The sequence below is a fragment of the Eumetopias jubatus genome, unplaced genomic scaffold, assembly GCF_037043125.1.
Source record: "Eumetopias jubatus isolate StellerSeaLion01/CBP00866 unplaced genomic scaffold, mEumJub1_p1.0 scaffold_15, whole genome shotgun sequence".
In the NCBI taxonomy this organism is placed as follows: Eukaryota; Metazoa; Chordata; class Mammalia; order Carnivora; family Otariidae; genus Eumetopias; species Eumetopias jubatus.
The window spans coordinates 86,088,270-86,102,966 of record NW_028274821.1 but is presented as its reverse complement, the minus strand read 5'-3'; the positions used below and the strand labels follow the sequence as shown (position 1 = coordinate 86,102,966).

At 45.1% G+C, this 14,697-nt stretch overlaps 1 protein-coding gene across 1 annotated transcript in view; it reads right to left on the bottom strand.

The window, feature by feature from the left end:
* The window catches only part of MVB12B (multivesicular body subunit 12B), a 185,798-nt gene that overhangs the window by 159,141 nt on the left and 11,960 nt on the right, over window positions 1-14,697 (bottom strand). The window contains exon 2 of the mRNA XM_088019049.1: window positions 13,469-13,591. Coding sequence (XP_087875175.1) covers window positions 13,469-13,591 — 123 coding nt within the window. The remainder of the gene's footprint in view (window positions 1-13,468; window positions 13,592-14,697) is intronic.

Sequence of the window (14,697 nt, the reverse complement as noted above, 5' to 3'; positions counted from 1 at the left end):
TCACCCCTCTCTGAAAAATTGATAACAATAACTACACAGAAAATCAGCAAGCGTACAGAAGAACACAACAACACTATCAGCCAAGAGGATCTAATGATATTTAAAGAGAATTCCTCTCAGTAACAGCAGAATACACAGTTTTTTCAAGCGACCATAGAATATATTCCCGAATAGACCAATTCATGGGCTATAAAACAAGCCTCAACAAATCTAAAATAATTGAAATCATACAGATTGTGTTCTCCAATGTAGTCAAATCAAACTAGAAATCAAAAACAGAAAAATTACAGGAAAAATCACTAAATGCTTGTACACTAAATAACAAAATTCTAAATAGTCCATGGGTAAAAGAAGAAGTTTAAAGGGAAATTAAAAAATACACTGAACAGAATGAAAATTTTTAAAAATATGAAAATTTGTGATACATAGCTAAAGCCTCATTGAGGGGGGAAATTCATAGCCCTAAATGCATACATCAGGAATGAGGAAAAGTCTCAAATTAATAATCTAAGTTCTTTCCACCAGAATCTAGAAAAAGAGCAAAATAAACCCAAAGTAAGGAAAGGAAGGAAATAATGAAGATAAATTAAAAAGAGAAAAATAGAGAAAAATCAATGAAAGAGCTGGGTTTTTAAAAAGATTCATAAAATTGCAAACTTCTAGGAAGACAAACAAAGGCAAAAAGTGAGAAGACACAAATTACCAATATCAGAAATGGGGAATATTATTACAGACTCTGCAGACATCAAAAGGGTAATAATGGAATGCTATGAACAATTCTACATACACAAATTTGACAACTTAGGTGAAGTGGATCAATCCCTCAAAAAACACAAACTACCACAACTTACCCAGTATGAAATAAATTATTTGAATAGCCCTATAGCTAGAAAGGACATTGAAGTCATCATTTTAAAACTTCCAAAAAGTAAATGTTCAGGTCCAGCCTATCTCATCAGAGACTAGAGAATTCTACCTAACATTAAAATCCTACCTAACGTTTTATTAACACCAATCCTACACAATCCCTTCCAGAAAATGAAAGAGGAGCAAACACGTTCCAATTCATTTTATGAATCTAGTATTACCAAGCCAGGTAAAAATGGTATCAAAAAGAAAACTACAGATCAATATCTCGCATGGATACAGATATATAAATTCTTAACAAAATGTTAACAAAGAGAATTCAGCAATAAATCAAAGGAATTATACACCACAACCAAGTGGAATCTATTCAAGGTTTGCAAGGCTGGTTCATTACTCAAAAATCAATGTAGTATACACATTAACAGACTAAAGAAAAAAAAAAACCACATGATCACATCAATCAATGTAGATAAGGCATTTGACAATATTCGACACGCATTCACTATAAAAGTTCTCAGAAAAAAAACAGGAATAGAAAGGAACTTCTTCAACTTGATAAAGAGCAACTACAATGAAACCTACAGCTAATATTATACTTAATGGTGAAAGACTGAATGCTTTCCCCCATGATCAGGAATAAGACAAGGATGTCCGCTCTCACCACTGCTATGCAACATAGCACTAGAAATTCTAGCCATTGCAATAAGGCAAGAAAAGGAAATGAAAGGCATACAAGTCAGAAAGAAAGAATGATGTAACAGTCCACACAGAAAATCCCAAGGAACATACACTAAGTGAGTTCAGCAAGGTCTCAAAGTTCAGCAAAGATAAACACACAAAAGTGAGTTCAGGAAAAATAAACATACAAAAATCAATTGCATTTCTATACAATAGCAATGAACACATGGACATCAAAATTAAAAATACAATTCCATTTATAATTACTCAAAATAAAAAATGAAGCACTTAGGTTTAATTATACCAAAACACGTATAGAGCTTGTCTGCTGAAACCTACAAAATGCTGGTGAAAGGGGCGCCTGGGTGGCTTAGTCGTTAAGCGTCTGCCTTCGGCTCAGGTCATGATTCCAGCGTCCTGGGATCGAGCCCCACATTGGGCTCCCAGCTAAGCGGGGAGCCTGCTTCTCCCTCTCCAGCCTGCTTTTCCCTCTCCAGCTCCCCCATGTTTGTGTTCCCTCTCTCGCTCTCTCTCTCTGTCAAACAAATAAATAAAATCTTTTTTAAAAATGCTGGTGAAAGTAATCAAAATACTAAACAAATGGAGAGAATATTATGCTCATGAATTGGGAAACTCCACATAGTAAATATGTGAATTCTTAAATTGATATACACAGATTTAATACTATGACATTGTGATTTATAATAGAAATACATATTTGGTCTTCACCCATGGTTCCTGGCTTATAGCTCCCAAAACCCTTGGAATTTCCTGAGCAATAAGGGCAATGGAAACATCTTCTGTTATAATATTTGGTCTCTTGCCCTCAGTTCCTGAAACTGTTTCAGAGCTATAAAGGTCAAAGAGGTGTCCTATTGTCCATAGCAAGCCCCTTTCCACCACAACTGGGTTTATGTTAATGAGGTGATTTTTGTAAAGCTCCTAAGGATGGGGGCTGCCAGGGGAACCAACCATGAATAAAGGGTTGGAACTTTCAGTCCCACCTCTTGATTTCTGGGAAGGGAAGAGGAGGTAGAATTTGAATCAATCAACAATGGCCAATGATTTAATCAATTGTGCCTCTGTAATAAAGCCTCCACAATCCCAAAAGGATGTGGTTTGGAGAGCTTCCAAGTTGGCAAGCACATGGAGATGTGGGGAGAATGGTGTACTGGAAGAAAGAGCATAAAAGCTCCATGCCCTTTCCCTACACCCTGGCTTACACATCTCTTCCATCTGGCTGTTCCTGTGTTATATTCTTTTATAATAAACCAGTGATCTAGGAAGTAAAATGTTTCTCTGAGCTCTGTGAGCCACTCTAGCAAATTAATGGAACTCAAGGAAGGGGTAGTTGGAACCTCTGATCTAATAACTGGTAGGTCAGAAGCACACGTAACAACCCAGCCTTGTGACTGTCATCTGAAGCAGGGAGAGGGCAGTCTTATGGGACTGAGCCTTTACTCTGTGGAATCCGATGCTATCTCCAGGTGAACAGTGTCAGAATTGGTGAACTAAAGCATCCCTAGAGCTGGTGTCTGAGAATTGTTGGTTGTCAGTGTGAGGAACCACCCCCCATAGTGGAGTTGGGTCAGAACCCCTTTGAAATGTTAGTTCCCATCTAAAGTCCAGCATGAGATTTTTTATAGATATGGACAAGATTATTCTAAAATTTCTATGGAAAGACAAAGGACTTGAATAACTGAAACAATTTTTAAAAAGAATAAAGTGGATGGAGGGGTGCCTGGGTGGCTTAGTCGGTTAAGTGGCTGCCTTCGGCTCAGGTCCTGATCCCTGAGATTGAGCCGCACATCGGGCTCCTTCCTCAGGGGGGAGCCTGCTTCTTCCTTTCACACTCCCCCTTCTTGTGTTCCCTCTCTCACTGTCTCTCTCTCTCTCTCTGTCAAATAAATAAATAAAATCTTAAAAAAAAAAGAATAAAGTGGATGGAATCATTCTTGCCAATTTCAAGACCTATTACAGAGCTGCAGTAATCAATACGGTGTGGTATTGGCAGAAGGCTAGACACACAGAATGGAACCTAAGAGAGAGCCACACAAATATGCCCAATTGATTTTTTTTTCTAAAGGCTCAAAAGCAATTCAAAAGGAAAGGTTGCCTTTCAAACAAATGGTACTGGAGCAGTTGTTCATCCATAGCAGAAAAAAGAGAGAACTCAGACCTAAGTCCACACCTTGTGCAAAAGTCAAAACGTATCACAGACTTAAATGTTAAATGTAAAACAGTAAATCTTGTAGAAAAAAAAATAGGAGAAAATCTTCAGGATCTAGGGCTAAGCTACAAGTTCTTAGACTTGACACCAAAAAAATGGAAAAATTGGTAAGTTGGACTTTGTCAAAATTTAAAACTTTTGCTCATACGAGACCCTGTTACAATAAAAAGAGAAGTACAGACCAGAAGAAAGTATTTCCAAACCACATAACCAACAAAAAGACGCACACCTACAGTACACAAGGACACTTCAGACAGTAAAAAAACCAAACAATCAAATTAGAAAATGAGTAAGAGTTGAAGTGACATTTCAGTGAAGACACAGAGATGGCAAATACACACGGGAAAGGGTGTTCGACGTCATTAGCCACTAGAGTAATACGAATTAAAACCAAACGACTTGTCACTACACAACTATCAGACTGGCTAAAACAAACAAACAAACAAAACTAGTGACAATAATATATGCTGGAAAGAATGTAGAGAAACCGGATCATTTCTACATTACCAGTGGAAATGTAAAATGTTAACAGCCACATGGGAAAAGGATTTGGCATTTTCTTAAAAAACGAAACATGCAGCTACCACAGGACCAAGAGCCTCACTCCTGGACATTTATCCCAGAGGGATGAAAACACGTTCACACGAAAACGTGTTCACAAGAATTTACAGCAGCTTTATTCATAATAGTTCCAAACTTGGAACAACCAGGATGTCCTTCAATAGGTAAACAGTTAAGCTAACTGCGGTGCAGCCATACCAATTAATACCATTCAGCAATAAGAAGCGCAATAGATGACTCTCCAGAGAATTATGTGAGTTTTTGAAAAAAAGAACAGCAAAAAAGCCAATCCCAAAAGGTTACATGCTGTATGATTCCATTTACATAACATTCCTAAAATGACAAAATTACAGAAATGGAGAACAAATTAGTGCTTGTCCGCGGTTAAGGAGAAGGGTAGTTAACTCCTAGAGAGAGGACACAACCTGCCTATAAGCACAGTGTTTATATGCAAACCAACCAATCCTGAGTCTATATCCCCATCCACCTCCTTTTATCAGCTCCTTCCACTGTCGCCCTACCCTAAATCACCCCAGGGCCAGGTTATCTGACAACTAGAGACCATCCCTTATAGCCCAGTCCCTTATAGCTGAAATTATTTCAACTAGACAGTCCTAAGTGTGCTTACCTGACCTGCCTTGCCTTTCCCACAGAAACCACAAGAAAGGCTCCGGCTCATGCTTCCCCCTTACTCCCCCTGCCTCCTGCCCAATGCTGGTGCCTCCCCGTGTGGCCCTGTACGGCACGGTGGCGTGTCCCCTCCTCCTGGGCGCTGGGAGTAGAACAAACTACCTTTTCAAAGGCACCTGTCCCCTGATCTGTTGGCCTCATCATACCTGAATAAAACTAAAATCCCAGGTACGTTTTAAGACGGAAGTGTTCTGTATCTTGACTGTATCAGCGTCAATATCCTGATTGTGATGTTGTACTAGAATTTGCAAGATGTTACTATCGGGAGAACATGAGTAAACACAAGATCTTTCCATGTTAATCTTACCACTGCATATGAATCTACAGTCATCTCCAAATAAAAAGCTGAACTGAAAGTAAAAAGAAAAGAAAAATTAAAGCAAACCCCTCCCTCATCTTTTCCATTAACCCAACTCACTGAGGCTTGTCAGAAGCCTTTCTAAGCAGTGAAGAGGAAGTTTGGCAGGGGCGCCTGGGTGGCTCAGTCATTAAGCGTCTGCCTTCGGCTCAGGTCATGATCCCGGGGTCCTGGGATCGAGTCCTGCATTGGGCTCCTTGCTCCACGGGGAGCCTGCTTCTCCCTCTCCCACTCCCTCTGCTTGTGTTCCCTCTCTCGCTGTGTCTCTGTCTAATAAATAAATAAAATCTTAAAAAAAAACCAAACAAACAGGAGGAAGCACTGGACACTGCCTGCACTATTTCTCAAGTCCTCCCCACTTTCCAGATGAAGGGAGCGAGTCATTACGGAGAGACAGTCTCTGGGTCAGAACCAAGATGCAGAGCTGGTGGGACAGGAGCCTGGAAGGAGGGATGGAGGCCACTTGTCCTAAGAGCAGGCCAGGCACGCCTCTCAGCCCCTGGCCGTCTGAGACCCGGGCCCTGCGGGGCACGGGCTGGTGTGCGGGGACAGGCTGGCGTGGCCCGAGGTCCGCTAACCCAGGTTGCAGGAAACAAGGGCCCGAGGGCTGGTCACAAGACCGCTGTCTGTGTTTTCAGTAATTCTCAGTTTCATGTATTTTCTAACAAAACAAAAGGGAGGAACACCTGGTGCTTTTTCTCAAAACAAGCTCTGGTTCTGAAAATAAACCAGCATGTGGGCTGGGTCCTCGCCTGTGGAGGTTTCCGCTCTGGCCAGTGGAGTGGTGGGGAGGCAACCCGAGGCAGCAGGAAGACGCCGCTGCCCCTTGCTTCTGCTTTTGCTCCGCGGAGGCAGAGCCTCGGGACGGCAGCTCCTCGAGGCCATGGGCTCTGGCTGTCCTCTGGCCACGAGGAGCACTGGAGCTGTCCAGGGGGCCGCGTGACAGCTGGGACCAGGCGGGACAGAGGATTACATCCCACATTTCCCACTTGAGGCCCGCCATATGTTTTTAGTGATACCGTCACCATCTTCACAGGCTTTCCATGTGACTTTTTTACGAATTTCTTGAGCGCTGTTTAAAAACCCCAGCTTGCTGGAACCTGTTTCAGCATTTAGCAGATCATTCTTTTCTTTCACCGCTTTGCTAAGTAGGACCTCATTTGCAGGCTTAGGACTTTAAACTTACCCCTCTGTGTGCCCCCTAGACACAGCCCCACTGGCCCAGAGGGGAGCTGGTCTTCCCGAGTCCCCCCCCCCCCCGCAGTGCCCCTCACGTTTGACAGTTCAAGCGTTTGAAACTTCTCATTATTTGGAAATCCCAAATATGTTTAGGGCATATATAAATTATTCAGGTCCAACCGTTTTTAAGAAAGGTTTTGTTGTCTAATTAGTTTCAGAAATAAGCAGCGTTGAGAGAAAGGAGACAGGGGAAGTGCAGACTTAAGGCATGACTGGCCAGTGTCTGCCCAGGAGGCCCACTCGCTGGTCATAGCCCATGACCAGGGCCGGCTCCCCAGCACGCGGTGCCAGCAGGGAGGCGGGACCATGCAAGCATCACTTCCCGGCTCTTCTCCAGCAGGTCCTGGACACCAAGTCTTCGGCCCCTCGTGGGCCTTGCTTCCTCACACAGCCCTCCCTCCCATATATCCTCAGCCCTCCGTCACCCTGGTTCCTTCCCACTGGCAGCTAAGCGTGCTCAACACTCTCCCACCTTTACACAAAGGAAGAAAGACTGCTGACCCCATATCACCCTCCAGCTGCCGCCTCCCTCTCCCTTCCTTCCTTCGAGGTCCCCTCCCACTTCAGGTGGGCTCTTCAGGTCCACTCCAGCCTTGCACTACCGAGTCCATAACCACCTCCTTGGTATTAACTCAACAGAAACCTTTCAGCTTCATTTCACTTAACCTTCAGGCAACTGGGAAAGTTAACAACCACCCCTTCTTCTAGAAAGACTCATTTTCCTTCAGTTTCTTACTAATTTTCACCTACGTCTCTGGATGCTCAGCCCCGGTCCCCTCTTTGCGGCCCCCTTCGCACCCAGTACTCAGTGACACTCCAGGCACCACCTCCCAGGAGCATCTCAGTTACACCGTGGTCTCTTGGGACCTTCAGCCCGGGGGCCCCTCAACATCTCCGCCTGGATGTCACACAAGCAACTCAATGTGCCCCAAACTGAGCCAATCACCCTTCTCCACCTGCAACCCACCTGGCTTCGCATGTTTCCCTTTCAGGTAGAGAGCATCAGCATCCACCGGCTGCCCAGCAAGACACCCCGTATCATCGGGGCCCTTCCTTTCCTCACCTCTGTGCCTGCCTCCCAACACTTAATCCATTTTTTCCTGTGAAAGAATATGTATTTGGATGCCCATGTCCCTCAGATCCATGTACTTCCTGTTTCCAGGGTGACTGGTCAGGCCACTATTCTCACACCCCGCGCTAGCATGGAGCCTCCAAACCCACGCCCCTGCCCCAGTATTCCTATCTTCTAATCATTCTCCTTGTTGCACACACCGAGTGAAATTCTGAAAACACACACCTAAGAATCTCTTCTTCTTGAAGTCCTTTGACCACCCCTACCGCCCTCAGGATAACAGCCAACTCCTTTGTGCTGTGATCCAGCCTCATCCGCTCCCCCAGCCTCACCTCTGACCTTCCACTTGGTGGAACCCAACCTTCCCAGGCCTTGGATTCCCAGGGCCTCACGCAATAGCAGCTGGTTGACAAATATTTATGAAACCAGTGCATGAATAAATAAATGAATGAGTAATGTCAGAAAAAAATTTCACTAAGGAGCTACTCAAATGCGGTTTTGAAGGAGAGGTAAAATTTTACCCAAAAAGTGGGGAGGGAGGTACAGAAATTCCGGATTTCTGGAAAAAGTAGACTCAGAAGCCTGATGGTACAAAGTTTTCTGCTTATTCTGACCATGAGAAAGTGAGAAGTTCAGTGAGGCCAGAGAAGAAGCTAGTAGAAGGAAGTGAGACTAGAAGATACACTGAAATCATGTGTGCCAAATGAGGCTGGATTTTTGTCCTACACGGTCTCTGCTTCTCAGGGATGACAGACCTCTTGTTGGCTAGCATCGCAACAAGTGTGCATACTATCATTAGGCCCTCACTCCTGGAGGTATGCCTACTGGGAAAAGTCCTAGGACAACAGGAAGTTGGGCACAAAGCCTAGGGGAGGGGGAGACTGTCAGTTCATCCCCTGCCCTCCCCCCCAAAATTCATTTTACTCACTTTCACTTTAGTGAGAATGGAGACTGACAGAATGTCACAACCTTTCTGGAAGGCAATCAGTAATGTTTGTCAAATTAAAATGTGAATACCCTGACCCAGTAATTCCAACCTATGGAATTGTTTTTTGGATCTAGTAGGCCAACCATGCCAGGATACATGTGCAAGGACCTTGTTTATCGTATTAAAAACAAAAATTGGAAACAAACTAAGTGTCCTTCAGTGTGGGATTATTAGCCAAATTTTGGCACAGCCAGATAATACAATATTCATTATTAAAAGGATGAGATATATCTATATGGATTGATATAGAGCTATCTATGCCCACAATATATTTTAAAAGGTAGGAGAGTATGAATAGCACCATTCCATTTATATTTTTAAAACATATTTAAAAAAGAAAAACCCACAGACATACGCACACATCCCCAGAGACTTCCTAACGTCTAAATCAGGAGAGGCTGAAAGCAACAGAAAAAGCTCTAGCATAGCCCTCCCTGAGGTAGACCTGTGGTGGCCACATGTAGAGATTATTTAAGAATGACTTGATTTAGACCAGTGGTTCTCAAAGTGTGGCCCCAGGACCAGCAGCCTCAACATCACCTGGGAACTGGTTAGAATGAAATTCTCAGGCCCCGCCCCAGAGCTACTGCAGCAGGAATTTGGTGTGTGGGGTCCACCGGAAGACTGAGACCCACAAAAGCTTGAGAATCCCCCACCTGGACATCTGAAAGTAGTCATTGAGTTAAAGGATAATCTGTCACTTTGGGGTGACTGTGCCATAAAGATTCCGTGTACAGGGTGAGGTTTCTCTTGAAGAGAATGAAGGAGGTCTTAGATTGGAGAGAGGAAAAAGAAAAAAAATCTCCTCTCTCCGAGGCTGGGATTCAACTCTAAACATCGTCTGGGGTAGGCAGAATGAAGGCAGAGTCTGGGCAAGTAGGGGGTCAAAGAACACTGAGCCTCAGTAGCATAATCTCATATTCTCTGAGTTTTACTCTCTCATTCCTCTCATCCTCAGAGCTCCAGAAAAGTCTCCTGAAAAGTGACTCTGGTCTCAGCTGTTCTGTGGTAGGGAAAGCAGCGTCCATCCCCACTCAGGCCAGAAAGGTGGGAGCAGCCATTGCTAGGTTAGCAGGGAGCTGTACCCAGCCAAGGGCAGCCTCACAGATGTCACCAACAGGAATGGTGCAGTGCAGTGGCCGGGGAGAGAGCCAGAGCCAAAGAACCCTGAGCATGCTTGAGGCGGTGCCCTGGGAGAGGCTCAGAAAATGCTGGAGGACACACACTTGGCAGGTATCAGGGTAGAGAAGAAAGGGAGGGATTTATAGAAGTAAATTGGAGTGAGTCCTTGCTGTCGTAATCTGGAATTTAGCAAGAAGGGTGGACAGGTCTGGAAAGCGGGATCTGACAGAAACAACAGTGTGTCAGGACTTCCCTTCCAAGCACTCACCACAGTTTTATTTTACATTTATCTGCGTGATCATTTAATTCTCTTCCTCTTCCTCTGGGCTGTAAGCTTCATGAAGGCAGGACACTGTATGTTTTCACTCACCACTATGTTCCCCGTTCCTAGCTGGTACATAGTATTTGCTCACAAAACAGGTGGGATAAATAGACAATTTAAGTTAAAATGCTCTAGAGCATTTGATTATTCTTTCTCTGTGTTGTTGACTTTTTGTTTTGTTAGTTTTTGCCCAAACAGCATATTATCATATGAAAGTATACTACCAAAAAGCATATTACCAAAGGAAGCTATTTCCGTTTTGGAGAGAGTCATCTCATAAATACGGTGTTGGAGGCTTTAGTCTCTGAGTTGTAAGCACTTGTTTAGAAAGGCAAAAGGATGTAAAAGTTAGGATGTATTAGGATGTATTTTGCCAGAAATACATAGAAACAGACCCACATTGGCCGTCAGCCTTTATGGCCAGCCTGATGCCCTCAGATGTTGCTATATCCCAGAGTGACTCGGGAATCAAAGATTAATTCTGCACAGAATTAATGAAGAGAGCTTCTAGGCATTACGGTTTGCTGAAAACTGACCATCCACATATGATAAAACAGCATGTACTACCCTCAGCAAATGCCAGGCATCTCCAACACAGAGTCAGCGCGCAGCTGCAATGATGTCACAAGGACACAGGCGACCCACCGGCCCTCTGATGACAGGAAGGATCATCACCAGTCACGCTAAGATCTGAGAATGTGGCAGTGGAACAGAAAGGACAGACATTTCAGAGAGGACTGCAGAAATAGGGACAATAAATTGAGAAGTTTAGCAAATAATCCCACCCCTTAGCCTAAGAAGTTTCCCCTGACCTAGAGAGAAGGGAAGTTATAAAATTAAATTTTTATAAACACACATGTGGCATCTTTGGCTTCAAACAAGCAGCAAGGCGTGTGGCCGTGCTGCCCAGGGTCAGCGGTCCATCCCTGCCAAACTCTTGGGGCTCTGTGGTCACAGTACTGACCATACTCTGTGCACAGGAGGGATTAATCCTGCCACAGATGTGACAGGCAGAGAGGGGTCTTGCCACAATCCACAGCAAGCTCCCTCAGCCACTGCAGTTCAGTCTAAGCATCTCGGAAGTCCACCACCATAAAATGCCTTACACTTCGGTTTGGAGGTTGACGTTCTATGAAACTCCGGATAAAAGGAATGGGAAGTGCCTCTCTTCCCCCTGGCCTCCCTACCCGCCCCGCCCCCCGCCCCCATTCCCCTTGAACTCAGGGTCAGACTTCTAGGGAACCAGATCCTATCTGGGAACAACCCAGCGGTCAGTACAAAGAGACATCTCCCACCCGTCTCCCCGAAAGGGCTTTCAGAGGGAGCTCGGACACTCTCCATCTCCGCGTGCAGAGGCTGGGTAATTGCCGGGCTGACCCTCGGGAGCCTCTTGCCCTGCTCACCTTTCACTGTAATGCGTGGTACAGCATAATCATGAAATGTGCTTATTAATTTTACTCATTTGACACTGCGCTCTTCTGCCCTGAGCTAGATGTTAGGAGAAAATGATAGGGATAGATTCTGCTCCTGTCAGACTTACCAAGACTTTCAGAAAACCAGACTATCAAAGGCCATCTGCCACCCACTAGCCGAGCTTTCAAGATGACCCCAAAGGTACAAACAGGATGTTAAAGACACAGATCAACAAAGGGGAACAGCAAGAAGATGTGGAGACCCATGCCCTGGGTGTGAGCCCCCCGCATGAGCCCTCCCAGGAGAGCAACCCCTGAGCCAGTCCTCCCAGAGATCGCGAGCACTGAGCCCCTGCCCTGAGTCATGACTTGCTGCTTCATGTCTAATTCATCAAACGACACTTTGGCTTCTCAAATCAGGAACATTTTTATTAGCTTCCCCAAGAGTTTTATGGCACAAAGCCATATCTAATGATTCTATTTTATGGCAAGTTATACATTCAAACAGTGCTTTGAAGTCAGACAGCAGGTAAGACTCAAATCTTTGTCAAAAAAGATTCCCTTGTCCTTTCACTTTTAAAATGTTTATAAGCTTTCAAACAGTTGCGGAAGTGATGTGGAACATTTTAACAGGCTTCTCCTCCCCTGGACGGGACCCGGCGCTGGCTGAGCCAATGTCTACTACAGCCTTCCCAATGGAGGCTGCTTTTGCCCCTCTGACCCCTCCACCTAGGGACATCTGGCAATGTCTGCACACATTTTTGGTTGTCACAACTGGGGGGGGGGGCGGAGGGAGGTTAATGTTACTGGTATCTAGTAGGTGGAGGCCAGGGATGCTGCTAAGCGTCCTATATATGTAGCACAGGACAGCCCCCCAACCCAGAATTTTCTGATTATCTGGCCCAAAATGTCACTAGTGTCAAGGTTGAGAAACCATGTTTTAGGGCTTCCTCTGGACCAGGCGCTGTAACCCTCCCACCCCTGGGACATCAGATGCCAATCTAATCATGGTGGCAGGTTTTCAGTGCTGGCTAATGAGCCTTGTATTCTTTTTATTCTTATACATTCTTGGCGCACACTTTCAGTAAACAAGAACAAAATGCTGTCTTAAACAAAATGAGGAAAGTGAAAATAAGATCACCTTAGAATCTCAGGACACATGACCACAGTCACTGCTAACTAAACCCTCCTAATGTTACTCTGCACCTTTTAAGCAATTTATCTACTGAAACAACAAAATAACCAACTCCAGCCATCAGTACTACTGAACACCACCACAGACGCCGGCCCGGCTGAAAAGCAAAGCAAGTTCTCTGCTAAATTGTAGTGGTGTGATCAGTCAGAGCAGTGGACTCGGAAGGGGGTCTGGTCCTGATTCACCACTCCCAAGGACTGGGACTCGGGCCTCTGTCACCTCACTTGTCGGACCTTGGGTTCTCTTAATCAGCAAAGTGGAGAAAAAGCTACTTGCCCTCCTAGCCTTCCAGGGAACTGTGAGAGCCAAATGACTTCACAGGGAGGAAACTGCTCTGCAAACTGTAAAGAGCTATGAGAATGTGTGGCAATACACTGATGACACTTAACGCATGCATGACAACCTATGACAAAGATCTTTCAGACTCTTGGATCCTGTTCCTGAAATTTCACAATTGGAAGTGAGTTTAGAAATCAACAGAGCCAACCCTTTAGTTTTACCCAAGGTGAAAATGACCATCACAGAGGTCAAGTGACTCGGCCAAGGCCAGGAAACAGCCCAGGTGGACTCAGGTCCTCTGACTCCCAAACCAGGACACTCCCACACCTTCCCACTGGTGAGGCTTTCCCTCCCTGTTTAAGTTCCCAGAGGGAAGGAGCACATTTGCACACAAGGTTCGGGCGGTCTTGAACACAGGAGATAAATATTGGTTGAATTAGTGGATCTTGACTTACTACATCATAGCCTGTTGGGGCTCGGTTCCGAGAAGCCACCACCCCCACTCCCGTGATGGGATCCATCGACGTCTCTGGCAAAGCTTCTGAAAGGTCTTTGACTTCAGGCATTGTGGATTGGTCCTGGTTCCGAAAAGGAAAGAAAGCACAAAATTCAAACTGACCATTTAAAGCGAATGATACAAAGTCTCAAACAGAACCAGAAACTTGGTGCAAACATCCTGAGCTAAGCTCCATATACCTGAACTAGCTAGAGGAGCCCTGGCCTTACCCGACCCTTTCCTCAGATCAAGAACTCAAGTCATCTCTAACCCCTGCCCTTCTCACGTTGCCTCTGAACACTGAGCCAACAAGAGTTAATGAGGGCCTGTCCCTGCTCGGGGAGGTAACTTTGACTCAAACCCAGAAGCAAACCATTCTTAACACTCTCAACAAGCTGCCTGACTTCTGAACAGATACCAGTAGCTCCTCTGAGAAAGCAGACACAGCTGAATCTAACACCACTGTTCACTTCTCTCCCTTACAGTATCTCCTTGTGCAGGTGCAGACTTCCAAATCCACAGCCTCTCGCACAACCAAGCGTGGACTGTTCAGTAGGCAGAGCTTTGCAAAAACATGGAAGAAAGTGTTCTGGGAATGCAGGCAAAGGAATGGCGTTCAAGTCCAGGCTCCATGGTTTACCGGCTGGTGACTTTGAGCAAGCAAGAGGTCACGATACGGACACTCACAGAGCTGCTGTGAGATCTAAGGGAGTCACAGAAATGAAGGGCCTGGAGGAGTCCCTGGCACACAGTAGGCACTCAACAAAAAGCAGATGAGACTGGCAGGTTTGGGGCCCACAGGTCCAGCGTAAGTGGCCGGAAATATGGTAGGTGCCATTCCTGGGAGGACTGGCAGGTGCCTTTGTTGTGTTTAATCCCGCAGGTCATGTGGGCACTTACTCAAAGCTAAACACTAACAATGACCATAATTCTTGCTGGGCACTTCGGGAGAAAGGAAGGGGAAATGGAATTATTCTGCTGCTGACTGCCTCTTGATGTGACCAGAGGAGACAAGGAGAATATAGCGAGCACTGGGTCTGGGCAGCTGGAGTGGCAGTGCACCAGAAAGCAAGTAAAAGAGGTAACACCCTATGTAAATGACTTCTAGTACTTTTAAAAGGACAAGCAGTGAAAAAGAGCAAGTTAAATTCCACCTCCTTCCGCAGCAATTAAATTCCACTGGCTGTA